General features: G+C 29.3%; 1 protein-coding gene across 1 annotated transcript; it reads left to right on the forward strand.

Moving 5' to 3' along the window:
- The first annotated feature begins 5,257 nt into the window (after positions 1 to 5,257).
- LOC107004038 (aluminum-activated malate transporter 2-like) lies at positions 5,258 to 8,939 on the forward strand. The gene is made up of 6 exons (XM_027913243.1): positions 5,258 to 5,609; positions 5,724 to 5,864; positions 6,194 to 6,466; positions 7,317 to 7,432; positions 7,687 to 7,830; positions 8,297 to 8,939. The coding sequence occupies exons 1-6, from the start codon at positions 5,318 to 5,320 to the stop codon at positions 8,732 to 8,734; spliced, it is 1,404 nt and encodes a 467-aa protein (XP_027769044.1). The 5' UTR covers positions 5,258 to 5,317; the 3' UTR covers positions 8,735 to 8,939.
- Positions 8,940 to 15,442: the final 6,503 nt, after the last annotated feature.

Consider the following 15,442-nt stretch of genomic DNA (forward strand, 5'->3'; position numbering starts at 1 on the left):
TATATATATATATATATATATATATATATATCTAATAAATGATGCATATTTACCTTCTGATGTATCTATCAAATGATACATATTTATCGTTTTCGTATATTCCTTAAATATTTATTTGAGACTGAAACGTAGCGTATCATTTATGTCTCTAGCTCCGATATATTCGGATAGAAACTTCACACACATGTAATAATATTCTTCCCAATATTCTTTTTAAGATTAAATAAAATTTTGTCATTTTCAACCTCTCAAATATTTTAACATTCGATATTTATTTTGAAATTTAGTTAATTTAATTTTATGTAGTACAAGCTTTATGATATATAGTGATAGTGTCTTCTTACCAAGATTTTTTTTCGAATATCGAATTTGAACCTGTAGTATTTAGTTAAAAGTATAAAGGAACCTATTCATTCTATCGCAAGTCGTATGATAATTTATGCTAATAAAATGCATGCATTGGTATGACAAAACAATTAAATGTGAACCATTTATTTCATCTAAAAATAAAATTTATTATTTCTTCCCTGTCATATTATTATTCTAGATCTATAATTTTATTGGCTAACTTTGAAAGAATTTGGTTAAAAGTTGAAGTGACTTCAAATTTTGAATATTTACAAGAACACTAAGAATAAATTCAAATTCTTTGGATCATGTGTCTTGCTATCAAAAATAAATTGGTAAATAGAACTAATTCGTACTATTTTATGTGACATAATTTAAAGTATACTAATTAAATTATTGGCGGACAAGATATGATATTTAAAATTTTCTATTTTTGATTTTAAAAGAATTATTTAATTATCACATCAAATTAATTTAGTATATATATGATTTTAATATTTCTATGTTTGATTTTAATTTATGATTTGTTCGACTTGACTTATGTATAATAGAAAATTATCACTTTTACTTTTAATAAAAAGTATTTGAATTGTTTCATACTAATTACACCTAGTAAACATATATAAATATTCAAATGAAAGCACAAACTATTTTCTTTGTTAAACAATTACCCTAAAAAGACATTTCAATCAAAATAGAATAATTAACATAATTTTTTACGGTATAAAAGTGTTAGTTATTTAATTAATTTACAATTTAAACTAATAAAAGTGTCAAAAAAAAAAAAATTAATGTCATCTCACATGTAGTGATTATCTTATCTGTCCCAAAGAGGAGGAAAAAGAAATAGTTGGAATCAAAGTTTTTCTCATTGGATATTTAATATTATTTGTATTAAAATTCCGATTAATTAAAATTCACGCTGTAATACGGAGGTTGAGTATTATTATGAGAATGTTATTATCTCATCCTTCGATTTTATATTTTTATTATTTTTCTAAAACTTAATTTGGTTATGTTTACTATTTTATCGACTATACTTTTTTATCGATCTTATATTTACTCTTACATTTTTTTTTTCACAAATATGTTTTGAAAAAAATAATTTATTTGAGTCAAGATCTATCAAGATCAACATCCCTACACTATAAATAAATAACATTAATTTATGCATTATTTTATTTTTTTCAAATTCCACTTTGTAAAATTATACTGATCGATATTATTGCACTATTTTCTTAGAAAAGATTTAAAAAAAATGAATCCTATGTTTAGAAAAGAAAAAAGTATTTTTTGATACATGAATTAAGATAATTCATATATAAAAAATTAGTTATGGTACATGTGTTATTTTAGTTTGTTCATGAACTAGGAAAAATAAAACTTGTTCATGATCAACTAGGGTAGATAAAAAAGATATTTAGGATTAAATAGGTACATGCCAAGAAAATATATAAAATCTATGTGGTTTAACTTTTATATTTAAGTTGAGTTAGTGAAAAAAAATATATTTTCCGTTTTATCTTAAAAAAAAAAGCTTGATTATGTAAGTTAAATTATGTGGAATAAAAGAATCATTGCCTTACTTATTTTCGAAAATCTTGATTTTTCTTATTAATTACTAACAGATATATATTTTTATCGAAATTATGAATAATTCGAATTTTAATTAGCAGTGTTTCAATGTAAGCTTCTTAGCTTAACTAAAAAAGGTGAAGCAACACTATTCACTTGAAGTAATAAAGTATCACTTACTTTGCACTAAAACATATATGAATTAGGTCAAAATAGAATTTGTTGTTGATCTTATTAAATAACAAATTATTCTAAACTTATGTAGTTAATTTTAATTATTTTTGTAGTGAATTTTCGTGATAATTAATCAACAAAATATTATAACTATTGTCATTGTAACAAAGTTTTATTACTTTGCCTTCTTGTGAGAGATTGTAGGCGTCATCATAAATATTATTGTGTCAAAAAGATAGAGCGATATGTACACAAAATATCTCACGTTAACAAAGTTAAACATGGGTCAGGATCGCACCTCATAAAATGTGATGCAGATAATGTATCTCTAATACTCTCTCCGTCACTTGTCAAATATATTTTAATTTAATTTGCTCTTTTACTTGTTATTTTTGATAAATCAAGAAACCAATTTTTTTCTTCTTATTATATCCTTAATTTATTAACATTAAGTTAATGTCTTTGAAAAATGTAGTGAATAAATACGTTTAAAACTCTATTAATTAATAGAAGATAAAATGATAAAATTTATTATACCAACTAAAATTTATTATACCAAATAAAATTTGACGAGTAAAAAGAAATTGAAGAAGTATATCTTAATATTATATATTGTCTAGTTTTATGTGTGAACACAAAATTCATGAATGCTTTATATTATCTTTAAGATATGTCTTTATCTTATTTTTTATTTTTTTGGCTATTGAAAGATATTTAAATTTCCAAAATAATCTCAATATATTTACCTTTCTTTTTTAGATTTAATTTCAAGTAAAAAACTAGTCAGCCACCACTATAATATGAACAGTCAAAATTAATGCAACTGTTCCAACTAAAACTATAAAGCCATGAATAACGCGTCTGAAAAATATTGGTATAGTACAATCATCACAACCAATATTGGTATATGACCACTCTCAAATTTCGTAGTAAAGTGATAAATACATATATTTTTATTTTTATGTTACGATTCAGAATGTCGTACGTGATATTTATACTAAATAAACTGATGGGAGAATCAAACTAAATTGAAACTAATTTAACTGAGATTTTGGATCAGTCGCTGAAAGATGCCATGTACTCAATAAGAAAAATAATAGATACAGTATCGCATAGTGTACTGATAGAATCACGCGTCCAATTTCCAGATATGAATATAAATAGTCATTACAATACGTAATATTGAACAATGCATAATATAATAATAATTAGCAATCACATAGACTCCCAATCACATGTCATGAAACAAAAGTACCTGAATCAACCAATGCATGACTACATGTCCAACATGCTCACAATGGAAATGTCTGATCCTTTTTTGGAACCACAATCACATATCTGGTCCTCTCTGGAACCTAAACTCAATTTGTTAGTGTGAGGACGTGGTACCCCAACCATCTGTAGTTAGTGTACCGACGTGGTACCCAAGCCATTCATAGTTAGTGTACCGACGTGGCATCCGAGCCATCCATAGTTAGTGTACTAGTATGGTACCCGAGCCAAATAGCACAATGAACAAGATCACTTGAAAACTATAAGTCACAGTCACAAGTTCATTTTATGAGATTAACTATACATGATGTCAATTCATATGTTTTCTGACCATGCATTGCACAAATGATACTCCAAAGCAGTAGACATGCATACATACATAAAATAGAAAACATATAACCATCACCTACCTCGACTCTAGTCTCTTGGAATCTCTAAATTATCCAAGCTTTCCCCTTGCGAAATGCCTTGACTTGTTCTTGGTCTAAAACAAATAATATAAATAACAATCAAGACCTATTAATTTACCCAGACTATTAATAAATCTCAACCCCGACCACTATATGATCATCTTCCCTAACTTAGTGCTCCTTTTCCACCATGGAATAATGTCGAAATATCCCCCCAATAACTATAACCTAGATTCTAAAGCTTAAGAATCAATACATAAGGTCGGGGAGTCAAATTCTTATCTTTATTGAAGAATTTCGTGAAAAACAAATGCAACTTGCCCAAAATGACCCTCCCAAGTTCAAGAACTATGCCTCTGCCTCTAAACATAGTGGCCTTGACAAAACTTTAGAAGGTCTAATTTCGAAAAAGTTTTCTAGCTCAAATTCTTTCATTTTTGGCTTACTCATAACAATCGAATTTGCTTATTACATTTTAATTAGAAATTTCATGTTTAAATCTTGAACATTATTTTTTTTGTTAAGAGTATCTTACCCCTAAAATACGATTTTCCAAAACAATTTTGATTTAGTTAGGCTTAGAAGTAATATCAGACATCGTATGAAAAATAAAAAATATGTGGCCACTATAAAATTTTGTGGTGAAATGGTAAGTTGGGATGTCTAATCATGAATATAAAGAAAAAAAATCATCTACAATTGATAGTTGATATACTTTGCATATCTAGCTTTTTTTTTGTCTTAGGTCACTATGATCAATACATGTATCAAAGCTCATGTTAGATACATAGGAGTTATAAACAATTAGGGGTAGGCATTTAGTATTTGGTTTGATATTTTCAAATTTTAAATTTGATAATTGAAAATAAGTATTAAATATCGGATTTTTAAAATTTGATTTGGTATAAACTTACCTTTTAGTGAGTATTTCACATTCAAAGTAAAATGAGGTCTTTCGATTTAAATTTAAATTGATCGAGCTTCGAAATAAATACCGTGAACATAGACACTTGGTGAGGAACCTAAAAAAAATGCTATATGGCCAACCAATTCCAATTTTAACAAGTTCTTAAAAAGATCCCAAAAAATGGTTTGCCCTATTCTAAAAAAAACTTTAGTTTTGACCCATTAATCTCAATGTGTGGATAACAGATGGATAATTAAAATACAATTCATTATAACTTTTTTTTTTTGTAAAAACAAAAAAAAAACAAAAATTCACTTCATCATTTTCAACCTCTCTTTTTTATGCACTTTCCTTGTACTTCCATCGTACATGAAAAAGTAGCACCTAAAAATATTCACTTTAAAAAATAAAATATAATTTTTACAATATTTTAAAAATATTTTCTTGATTTGTCACCATCCATTATTCCTTTGTTCTCTCTATAAATATGAGGCTATCAGACACAACATGTCTTATTAGTAATCCCATAAACTTCTTTGTCTTTTTCTTATCTCTCACATTCTATTTTTGGATTATTTTGCATTTTATTTTTGCATAATTTGGTCCAATATTTATTTTTATTATTATTACTATGGAGATTGCTTCTATGAACAATGATGAAAAGCCAAGTAACTTTTTCACTAAGGGATTATTATGGTTCAAGTCTTTGCATGAAAAAATATTTGCTAACATTGTTGGAATTGCTAAGCAATTTAAGAAAAATGCTAAAGATGATCCAAGAAGAGTGATTCACTCACTTAAAGTTGGTTTATCACTAACTTTAGTTTCATTATTCTATTATTTTCAACCCCTTTACAATGGTTTTGGTGTTTCTACGATGTGGGCGATCATGACTGTGGTTGTCGTCTTTGAATTTTCTGTTGGTACGTTATACACAATACAGATGTCATATATACTATTTGAACCTATATTGTCACTAAATATTTTTTTTTTAAAAAAAATTATTTTTTAATTATTATTATTTTTTATTTTTGTAGGTGCTACACTTGGAAAAGGATTAAATAGGGGAATGGCAACCTTGCTAGCTGGTGCACTAGGGGTTGGTGCACATTATTTGGCTAGTGCAAGTGGTAAAGTTGTGGAGCCAATACTTCTTGGTCTATTTGTCTTTCTACAAGGTTATATATATATTTTTTAAATTCCCATATCTATCGATCGTTAAACAGTTCATAGCTAATTTTATGATATTTAAAATATCATATTAGAAAAATAACAATAGTCTTCGCTTTTCAGTAATAGAAGTTGGCTGTCGCTAATTCATGTTTTTCTTTAACCATAGTAATCAACATGATTTTTTTTTTTGATAATCCGTCATATTAATATTGAACAAACATAAATGGTGAATTTTTTTTTTAAATTCAACGATAGAAATTATCTGTCGTTAATTCTTATATTATTATTATTTTAACTTACTAATATGACAATTTTATTTTTCTTATGCATGCAGCATTTGCATTAACTTTTATAAGATTCTTTCCTCAAGTGAAGGCCAGATATGATTATGGAATGTTAATTTTCATATTAACATTTTGTTTAGTCTCAATATCTGGTTTTAGAGTTGATGAAATAGTTGATTTGGCACATAAAAGAATCTCAACAATACTCATGGGTGCTTCTGTTTGTGTTATTGTTTCTATATTTGTTTGCCCTGTGTGGGCTGGTGAAGATCTACACAAATTAGTAGCAAAAAATATGGAAAAAATTGGCAACTTCTTAGAAGGTAATTAAAATTAAAAATAATAATTCCATTAATATTATATATAGTCCATAGATAACTATGGATCATAACGAAACGATACATCTTAAAAGACTCGATTTTATTGATACTACTGAACAATAAATCGCGGATTGTTGAATAAAATAATGATAATTAGAATCAGAATTCTCTTTTATATGTAATTTTATATATTTGGATCATAACGAAATGATACATCTTAAAAGATCACTGAACTACAAATCATGAGGATTATTAAATAAAATAATAATATCTAGAATTAGAATTCTATTTTATATGTGGTTTTATATATTATGGATCATGAAGAAACGATAGATCTTAAAAGACTATGACTGATACCATTGAATTATAAATCGTGAGGATTATCAAATAAAATAATAATAACTAGAATTATAATCGACTTCTTTTATATATAGATAGATATTATTGGATCATAACAAAACTATACATCTTAAAAGACTTATTGATAGCATTGAATTATAAATCATGAGGATTATGGAATAAAATAATAATAATTAGAATTATAATCGACTTATTTTATATATAGATAGATATTATTGGATCATAACGAAACTATACATCTTAAAAGACTTATTGATAGCATTGAATTATAAATCATGAGGATTGTGGAATTAAATAATAATAACTAGAATTAGAATCGAACTCTTTTATATAGATAGATATTATGGATCTATAATGAGATGATAGATTCTTAAAAAGACTATTACACTGAACTATAAATCGTGAGGATTACTGAATAAAATAATAATAACTAGAATTCGATTATGTTGTTTTATAATTTTATAATATACATATTTTAATAAAAAAAATGCAGGATTTGGAGATGAGATTTTTAAATCATCAGAGGATATTACAGAATCAAAGGTTGCTAAACCATCCTTGATAGAGTATAAAAGTGTTCTCAACTCAAAGAATACTGAAGAAACTTTGGTATGTAATTCTTATTTTCTTTTTTCTTGAACTAAGTGTGTGTATATATATATAACGGAAATATTAATATTAGTAGTTCAATCGGTTGGCTACCTGAACTTCCACCTTGTTGGCGAGAATTCAATTTTCCACCTTATAATATAATCCCCTCCTTATTTTCCTCTTCGCCTACCCCCAATTTTATTTTATTTTTTTTAAAAAAATATCAATATTTATTTTTTAATTAACTCAAGTATTTAAATATTATTTTACAGGCCAATTTTGCAAAATGGGAGCCAGGGCATGGACAATTTAAGTATAGACATCCATGGAAACAATATTTGAAAATTGGAGGTCTTATTAGGCAATGTGCATGTAGGATTGATGCACTCAATGGCTATATTAACTCTGAAATTAAAGTAAGTTATTATTTTTATCATGTTATTAACTACTAATATTTATTATAGCTATATACTTATTAATTATCAAAATACCTATAAATAAGTGATATAATATTATTGCTATTATATTTTGTATCGTCAGTGTACATAACTTTTAACTCTTTAAAAATATGTTTTTTTCTTTGCTTCAACCATCATATTGGTTTTTGTTCCTATTGTTCTTTTCTCCATTAATATTTTTCGAACTTGCTTATTGGCTATTGCGTTTCCTTTTCACACCTATTTTGAATGTCTAACGGAAATAACAAATCTATCTACCTTCATTAGATACCAGTATCGTACTCAGACTTCGCCTGTGGAATTACACTGAACAATTTATTCCTGTATAATACCATTTTAAGTGATCTTCTTGACTATATTAATTTTTTTTTTTACAGTATTATTATCAGTGCATAGAACTCAAACTCGATATTTTCGATTTCAGGCACCAGAGGAGATCAAGGAAATGATCAAAGAAACATCAATGAAAATGAGCATAGAATGTGGAAAAGCACTAAAAGAACTATCAAAATCTATGAGGAAAATGAATTTGCCAATTTCAGCTGATGAACATGTCACAAATGCAAAAAATTCAGCCAAGAAATTAAATTCACTTCTAAAATCAAGAATTAATAATTGGGAAGAAATGAATTTACTACAAGTAATTCCATTAACAACAATTGCATCAATTTTAAGAGATATTGTTACTTGTGTTGAAGAAATTGGACAAGGGGTTAATGAACTTGCTTCATTAGCTAATTTTAAAACCACAAAAAGTAGTAAAGAAATAATTAATACAAATAAGGTGGTGGTGGTGGAGAAAATAGAATTATCAAATAATCATGTTGTTATTACTATTAATGAGCAAAATATGAAATTGTGATGTATTTGATTTATTGGTTAATTAATATATTTACATAATGTATTATTATTATTATTATTTATTTGTTTCTTTAAAAAGAAGATGAAGTTGGGATGTGTGATAGAATTGAGGTTCCCAATTTGTGTTTGATATATAGAGAGAGGGTTCAAAGTTTCTTGTATTATGATAAAAGTGAAATATATATTAAAAAAAAATTGTTTTCTAACTTTTCATGATTTTATTTAGTTTTTGGTTGGATATACATTTTTTTTATGTCAAAAATAATTTGTTGGATGGAAAAATTATGGTAGGAAACATTTAAATTTTAATTAGCTTTATGTGAGACATTTATATTATTTGAGAATTATAAAACGCATATCAGAGATATTGGGTAAAAATTGAAAAAAACATAGTTCAAGTGTCATAAATAATTTTTTTATATACATACAGAATGCTCCCCTTTATGAGATGTGAATTCATATTAATTGAGAAATTAAAAAGATAATTGAACATTAGATGGAAAAGCAATTAAAACAAAATAGTGATTTGGAATTTCGACATTATTTTTGCCAAAATTTTTTGTGGACGTCCGTTAAGACGATACTATGGAGCCAGTTGGCCCTGAAGGCCAAAACAGTTCATTTTAAAGGTCAAACGAGTCCCGCAGCAGGTAAATTCTCCATTTTATCGATTTTCGTGTATTATCCATGGACTTTTTGTGATCCACAATCCGACGTCATTTTTGCCCAAATTTTTTGTGGATGTCCTTTAAGACGTTAGTTATGGAGTCAGTCGGTCGTGATGGTCAAAACATCCCATTTTAAAGGTCAAACGAGCCCCAGACCAGTTAAACCCCCAATTTTGTTAATTTTTCTGTGCTATAGTTCACCATCTTTTTTGGTAATTTCGAATTCCGACGTTAGTTTTGCAAAAAAATTTTGTGAACGTCTGTCTAGACGTTATCTATGGAGCATGTTGTCCCTGACGACCAAAACGATCCATTTTCAAGGTCAAACAAGCCCCAGAGCAGGTAAACCCCTATTTTGCTGATTTTCGTGTACTATTGTCCATGAATTTTTGGTAATCTAGAATTTCGATGTCATTTTTGCCTAGATTTTTATGGACGTCTATTAAGACGTTAGTTATGGAGCCAGTTAGCCCTGACGGTCAAAACGGTCCATTTTCAAGGTCTAACGAGCCCCGGAGTAGGTAAACACCCCATTTAGATGATTTTCATGTACTATAGTCCATGAATTTTCGGTTATCCAGGATTCTAAGTCATTTTTCCCCAATTTTTTTGTGGTCGTCTGTTAAGACGTTAGTTATGAAGCCAGTTGACCCTGACGGTCAAAACGACCCATTTTCAAGGTCAAACTAGCCTCGGAGAAGGTAAACCCCTCATTTTTTTGATTTTAGTGTGCTCTAGTTCGCTATCTTTTTTGTTGATCCGAAATTCCGATGTTATTTATGCCAAAATTTTTTGTGGACGTTCATTTGGACGTTACCTATGGATCTTGTTGTCCAGACGGCCAAAATGGTCCATTTTCAATGTCAAATGAGCCCCGCAACAGGTAAACCCTTATTTTGGTGATTTTCGTGTACTATAGTCCATAGATATTTTGGTGATCCGAAATTCCAATTTCATTTTTGCCCAAATTTGTCTTGGACGTCTGCTAAGACATTAGCTATGGAGCCAATTGGCCCTGAGGGCAAAAATGACCCATTTTTAACGTGAAACGAGCCCCAAAGCAGATAAATTCCCATTTTACCAATTTTGTGTACTAGTCTATGGATTTTTGGTGATCTGAAATTCCAACGTCATTTTTCTCAACTTTTTCGTGGATGTTCGTTAAGATGTAAGTTATGGAGCCCGTTGATCCTGACGGACAAAACGATTCATTTTTAAGTTAAAACGAGCCACGAAGCACGAACACCCCTCCCCTCCTTTTTATCAATTTTCGTGTGCGATAGTTCACCATCTTTTTTGATGATCCGGAATTCCGTCGTTATTTTTGCCAAATTTTTTCTTGGACGTCCGTAAAGACGTTAGCTATGGAGACAATTGACCCTGACGACTCAAATAATACATTTTGAAGGTTAAACAAAGTGAGGGGTTTACCTACTCCGGGGCTTGTTTGACCTTTAAAATGATTCGTTTTGACCGTTATAGCCAACTAGCTCCATAGATAACGTCTTAACAGACGTCCACAAAAATTATGGACAAAAAAGACGTCAGAATTCCAGATCACCAAAATCAGTGGACAGTAGTACATGAAAATCAGCACAATGGGGTATACCTGCTTTGGGGCTCGTTTAACCTTGAAAATAGTTGTTTTAACTGACAGGGAAAACTGGCTCCATAGCTAACATCTGAACGGACGGCCATTAAAAAATTGGGCAAAAAAGACGTCGAGATTTTGGATCACCAAAAATCAATAGACTATAGCACACAAAAATCGACAAAATGGGGGATTTACTTGCTTCGGGGCTTGTTTAACCTCAAAATAGACAGTTTTGGCCGTCAGGGCCAAGTAGCTCTATAGATAACATTTTAAGACGTCTGAATTTCAGATTACCAAAAATCCATGGAATATAGTACACGAAAATTGGCAATATGGAGGATTTACCTGCTCCAGGACTCGTTTGACCTTGAAAATGGAACGTTTTGACCGTCAGGCCCTACTGGCTCCATAGGTACGTCGTAATGTACGCCACAAATTTATTTTTGCGAAAATGACTCAAAATTCCAGATCACTTAAAAAGATAGTGAACTATAATAGCAAACGAAAATCATTTAATAGAAGGTTTACCTTCTCCAGGGCTCATTTGACCTTGAAAATGGGTCTTTTTGGCCGTCAAGGCCAACATGCTCCATAGCTAACGTCTTAATGGATCTCCATAAAAAAATTTGGATAAAATGATGTCGAAATTCTAAATCTCCAAAAATTCATGGACTGTAGTGTTGGGATCGAATCCACACACACACACTCGATGAATAAAGAACATAAGAACTTTAGAGAGAAAGAGATGAGAATCTAGAGAGAGAAAGAGAGAAATCAATATTTCGTGGTAACACCCCGTGAGTAAACTTCCATGGCGGTGGGGTATATTAATCAGGCTCCACAATCTAACATATAGTACACGAAATCGGTAAAATTGGAGATTTACCTGCTCTAGGGATCGTTTGACATTGAAAATGAACTGTTTTGTCCGTTGGGGCCAACTGGCTCCATGAACAATGTCTTAATGGACGTCCACAGATATTTTGACAAAAATGACATCGAAATCCATGGACTATAGTACACGAAAATCGGCAAAATAAGGGGTTTACTACCTCCGGGGCTCCTTTGACCTTGAAAATATGTCGTTTTGGCCGTTAGGGCCAACTAGCTCCATAGCTAACGTCTTAACAGACGTCCACAAAAAATTTGGGCAAAAATGACGTCGGAATTCAGATCACCAAAAAAGATGGTAAGTATAGCACACGAAAATCGACAAAATGGGGAATTTACGTGCTCCGGGGCTCAATTTTCTTTAGCGGCAATTAATTAACAATAATAGCTCAATTGCCACTATATATGTTTTTTAACAGCATTCAGGACTTTTTTTATATGTCCCAAAGACTTTACCTACATTAGATTTAATGATACTTAAATAATGTTGGTAAAGAGTTTAGTGCTTTTTATTAATATATTTATTTATCGCCACTAAAAGTTATTTTTGTTATGATGTTTTGTAAAGAAAGTGGTGTCCCATAATATCTGATAAAATATAATTAGATTTCTCAAGAATTTTTCCCAAATTTTAGGTTAACTAAAAGAAAATAGGTTAATTACATGAGTTTTAAAATAAAATTTGGATGAATAATCATGTAGAAAATAAGGTATTAAATATATTTTGTTAGCTAGCCAATAATTACAGACTCATATTATTGAAAATTCATGATTATTTATTTAAAATAAGATCAATTTTTATATAAAGCTACCTACTTTATACATTCACATTTTAATTCATTTTTGCCACAAAAAACATAAATGTCATATATATAAATTGTGTGGTTCTTTTTCATAGGGTGAGCTCATCAAGTGGCTACTTTAGACTTTAATATACAAGTTGCTTAATAGTGGCCCCAAAAGTTATACAAAATATTTTTGGTAATATATGATATGAAATTACATTTTAAATTCCATACCATAATACAATGTTTTTCTTCATTACGGAATGTATCCACTTCCTATAATTTACACCTAATTATTCATCATAGTGCATGTGTGTAGAGGCGGAGCCAGAATTTCCAATCAGGTGGTTCAAAATCTGTAGAAATAGGTAGCTGAAGGGGGTTCAACATCTACTATACATACATATAAATTTATTTTAATCATGTATAAATAATATAATTTTTCGCCGAAGGGGACTCCCCCTGCATGTGTATCATAAAAATTGTCGTATATAGTGATAAGAGCATAACGCATGAATAGTGGTGAAATTAAATATTATGTTTACTAAGAGGATATAAACTAAACATATGAAGGAGTCAAGAAGATTAGTGGAGGCATATTTTAGTATTTACAAGTCAATTTTTAGAAATTGTGCGATTTATTTGGTTCTTAATTTGTATTAGCTTATGAATTTGATGCTTTGGGATATTCCTATTTTTTTTTCTTTCTGAAAAAGCTTTAGGGAGACCTCCTTAGTAAATTGAGAGAGCATTACGTACACTCCTGTCATTTTAAGTCATAATTTTTGTATTTAAAAGTCAACTTTTAGAAATTACGCAATTTTCTTAGTTTTTCATGTGTATATATTAACCGATGAATTTGGCGCCTTGGGGCAACCCAAATTTTTTCTAAGAAAACTTTATGAGAACATCTGTAATGAGTTGGGGGAGCATTGTGTATGCTCTTATCATTTTAAGACATATTTTTAAATTTTACGAACCAACTTTTAGGAATCTCACAACTTTCTTGGCTTTTCGTGTGTATCAACTCATGAATTTGACGCCTTGAAAAACGACAAAAGTTTTTTTGAAATTTTTTTATGAGGACATCCATAATGAGTAGGGGGAGCATTGTGTATACTACTATCATTTTAAGGGTTATTTTTAAATTTCCGAACCAACTTTTACGAACTATACTACTTTTCATGGCCTTTCGTGCGTATTAGCCCATAAATTTAGCGCCTTGAGAAATGCCAAAAGTTTTTCTGGAAAAACTTTATGAGGATATTCGTAGTAAGTTGGGGTTTGCTATTATGAGCCACACTTTTAGAAATTAAGCTATTTTCTTGATTTTTCATGTGTATTAGCTCATGAATTTGGTGTCTCATCCAAAATTTGTCTGCAAAAAAATTTATGAAAAAATGATAGAAATATACATAATATTGAATTCTATATCAGTTAAATTAAATATTATCACATTATTAATTTAAATAGAAAGGGAAACAAATAAACAAAGAAGAAACAAAAATAGTACCTAATAAAGAATTGTAGCTAGTCAACTTTATCTACGTTGAATTTGAAAACATATATAAAATATTTTCTTAAAATTAATTAGTAAAATTATTTTTTATTTATAGTTTTTTTCTAAAATAAATAACTAATATGGAACTAGAGAAAGTAATTAAGTTGAAATCAATGAAAAAAGAACTTATTAATTGGTGAAAGTCTAATCTGTTTCCCACTAACAACATTTTTTTTTTCATTTTATATGTTTTTTTGCTTTAGTGCTGCCCATTTTATTTATGTTAATTAAAAAAATTAAGGGGGTGATTAATCAGATTATGTGTCGTGTGTCTATTAATTAATTAATTAACACATAAGAGCACTTAATTATCACCGTCATTAGTGACCACTTACCACGAATATTCTTTCATTAGGTCAAGCTTTGCTTATCAACGATAGAGATGTTTAATTTGAAGGGCTAAAAATATCGTCGGACTATCTGAAAACGTTAGGAGAAATTATCTAATTTTATAAATAAATCAATCATATTTTACTGATTCTTCAATAGTTTGAAATATTTACATATTATATCATTAATTAATAATTTTATAACAAATTGCAAGTCATACACTTAGATATATGTGTTTTTATACTACCATATACATTGAAATAGCAAGGGAAGCAAGTGCGAGCGGGAGGGAGGCGAGCGACTCGAATACATGTGAATCACGCATGTGAATGTATCTGATATGATTCGCATGTATCTAGGGTATCGTATATACAGGAGAGTGGCGAGGGAAGCGAGGTGGGTTTATCTGTGTTCATATGAATCTACTTGGATACAGTGTATCTAGAACAAATTACAATTAATTTTGACCTAATGTATCCCGAGATACGTGTATCTAGATGTATCTGAAGGCCCTAAAACAAAGTAAGATTCGTAATATTGCAAACTAACATGTATCTATGTAATTAGCTGCTAAACTAGTGAGATTTCTGTAAGTTACGCTTAAATATAACATTTATTCACCTTCGGCTACAAATGTCCCTTGCCTCATTTATTTTTGTTCACCTTTACCCTTAAAACTAAGGAAAATGAATATTTGTACCCCCAAAAGATAAACTATTTATACGCGGCTATCCCCTTACTTCTATATCCCTTGTTTTTAACTATAAATTCACGTTTACTACTTGATATCATCAAAGTATATATATACACTCTTAGGAAGATGGCATCAAGAAGGAAGAGACAGTGTTTCAATAAAAAGACTGTTCAATTACTGTTTGAT

This window comes from Solanum pennellii, chromosome 11, assembly GCF_001406875.1.
Source record: "Solanum pennellii chromosome 11, SPENNV200".
Lineage (NCBI taxonomy): Eukaryota > Viridiplantae > Streptophyta > Magnoliopsida > Solanales > Solanaceae > Solanum > Solanum pennellii.

What these genes read in the sequence shown, in the direction of transcription:
- LOC107004038 (XM_027913243.1), top strand. Translation starts at nt 5,318, where the DNA reads ATGGAGATTGCTTCTATGAACAATGATGAAAAGCCAAGTAACTTTTTC. An exon ending in AATTGGCAACTTCTTAGAAG is followed by an intron (nt 6,467 to 7,316) that starts GTAATTAAAATT and finishes AAAAAAATGCAG; the next exon opens with GATTTGGAGATGAGATTTTT. An exon ending in AGAATACTGAAGAAACTTTG is followed by an intron (nt 7,433 to 7,686) that starts GTATGTAATTCT and finishes ATTATTTTACAG; the next exon opens with GCCAATTTTGCAAAATGGGA.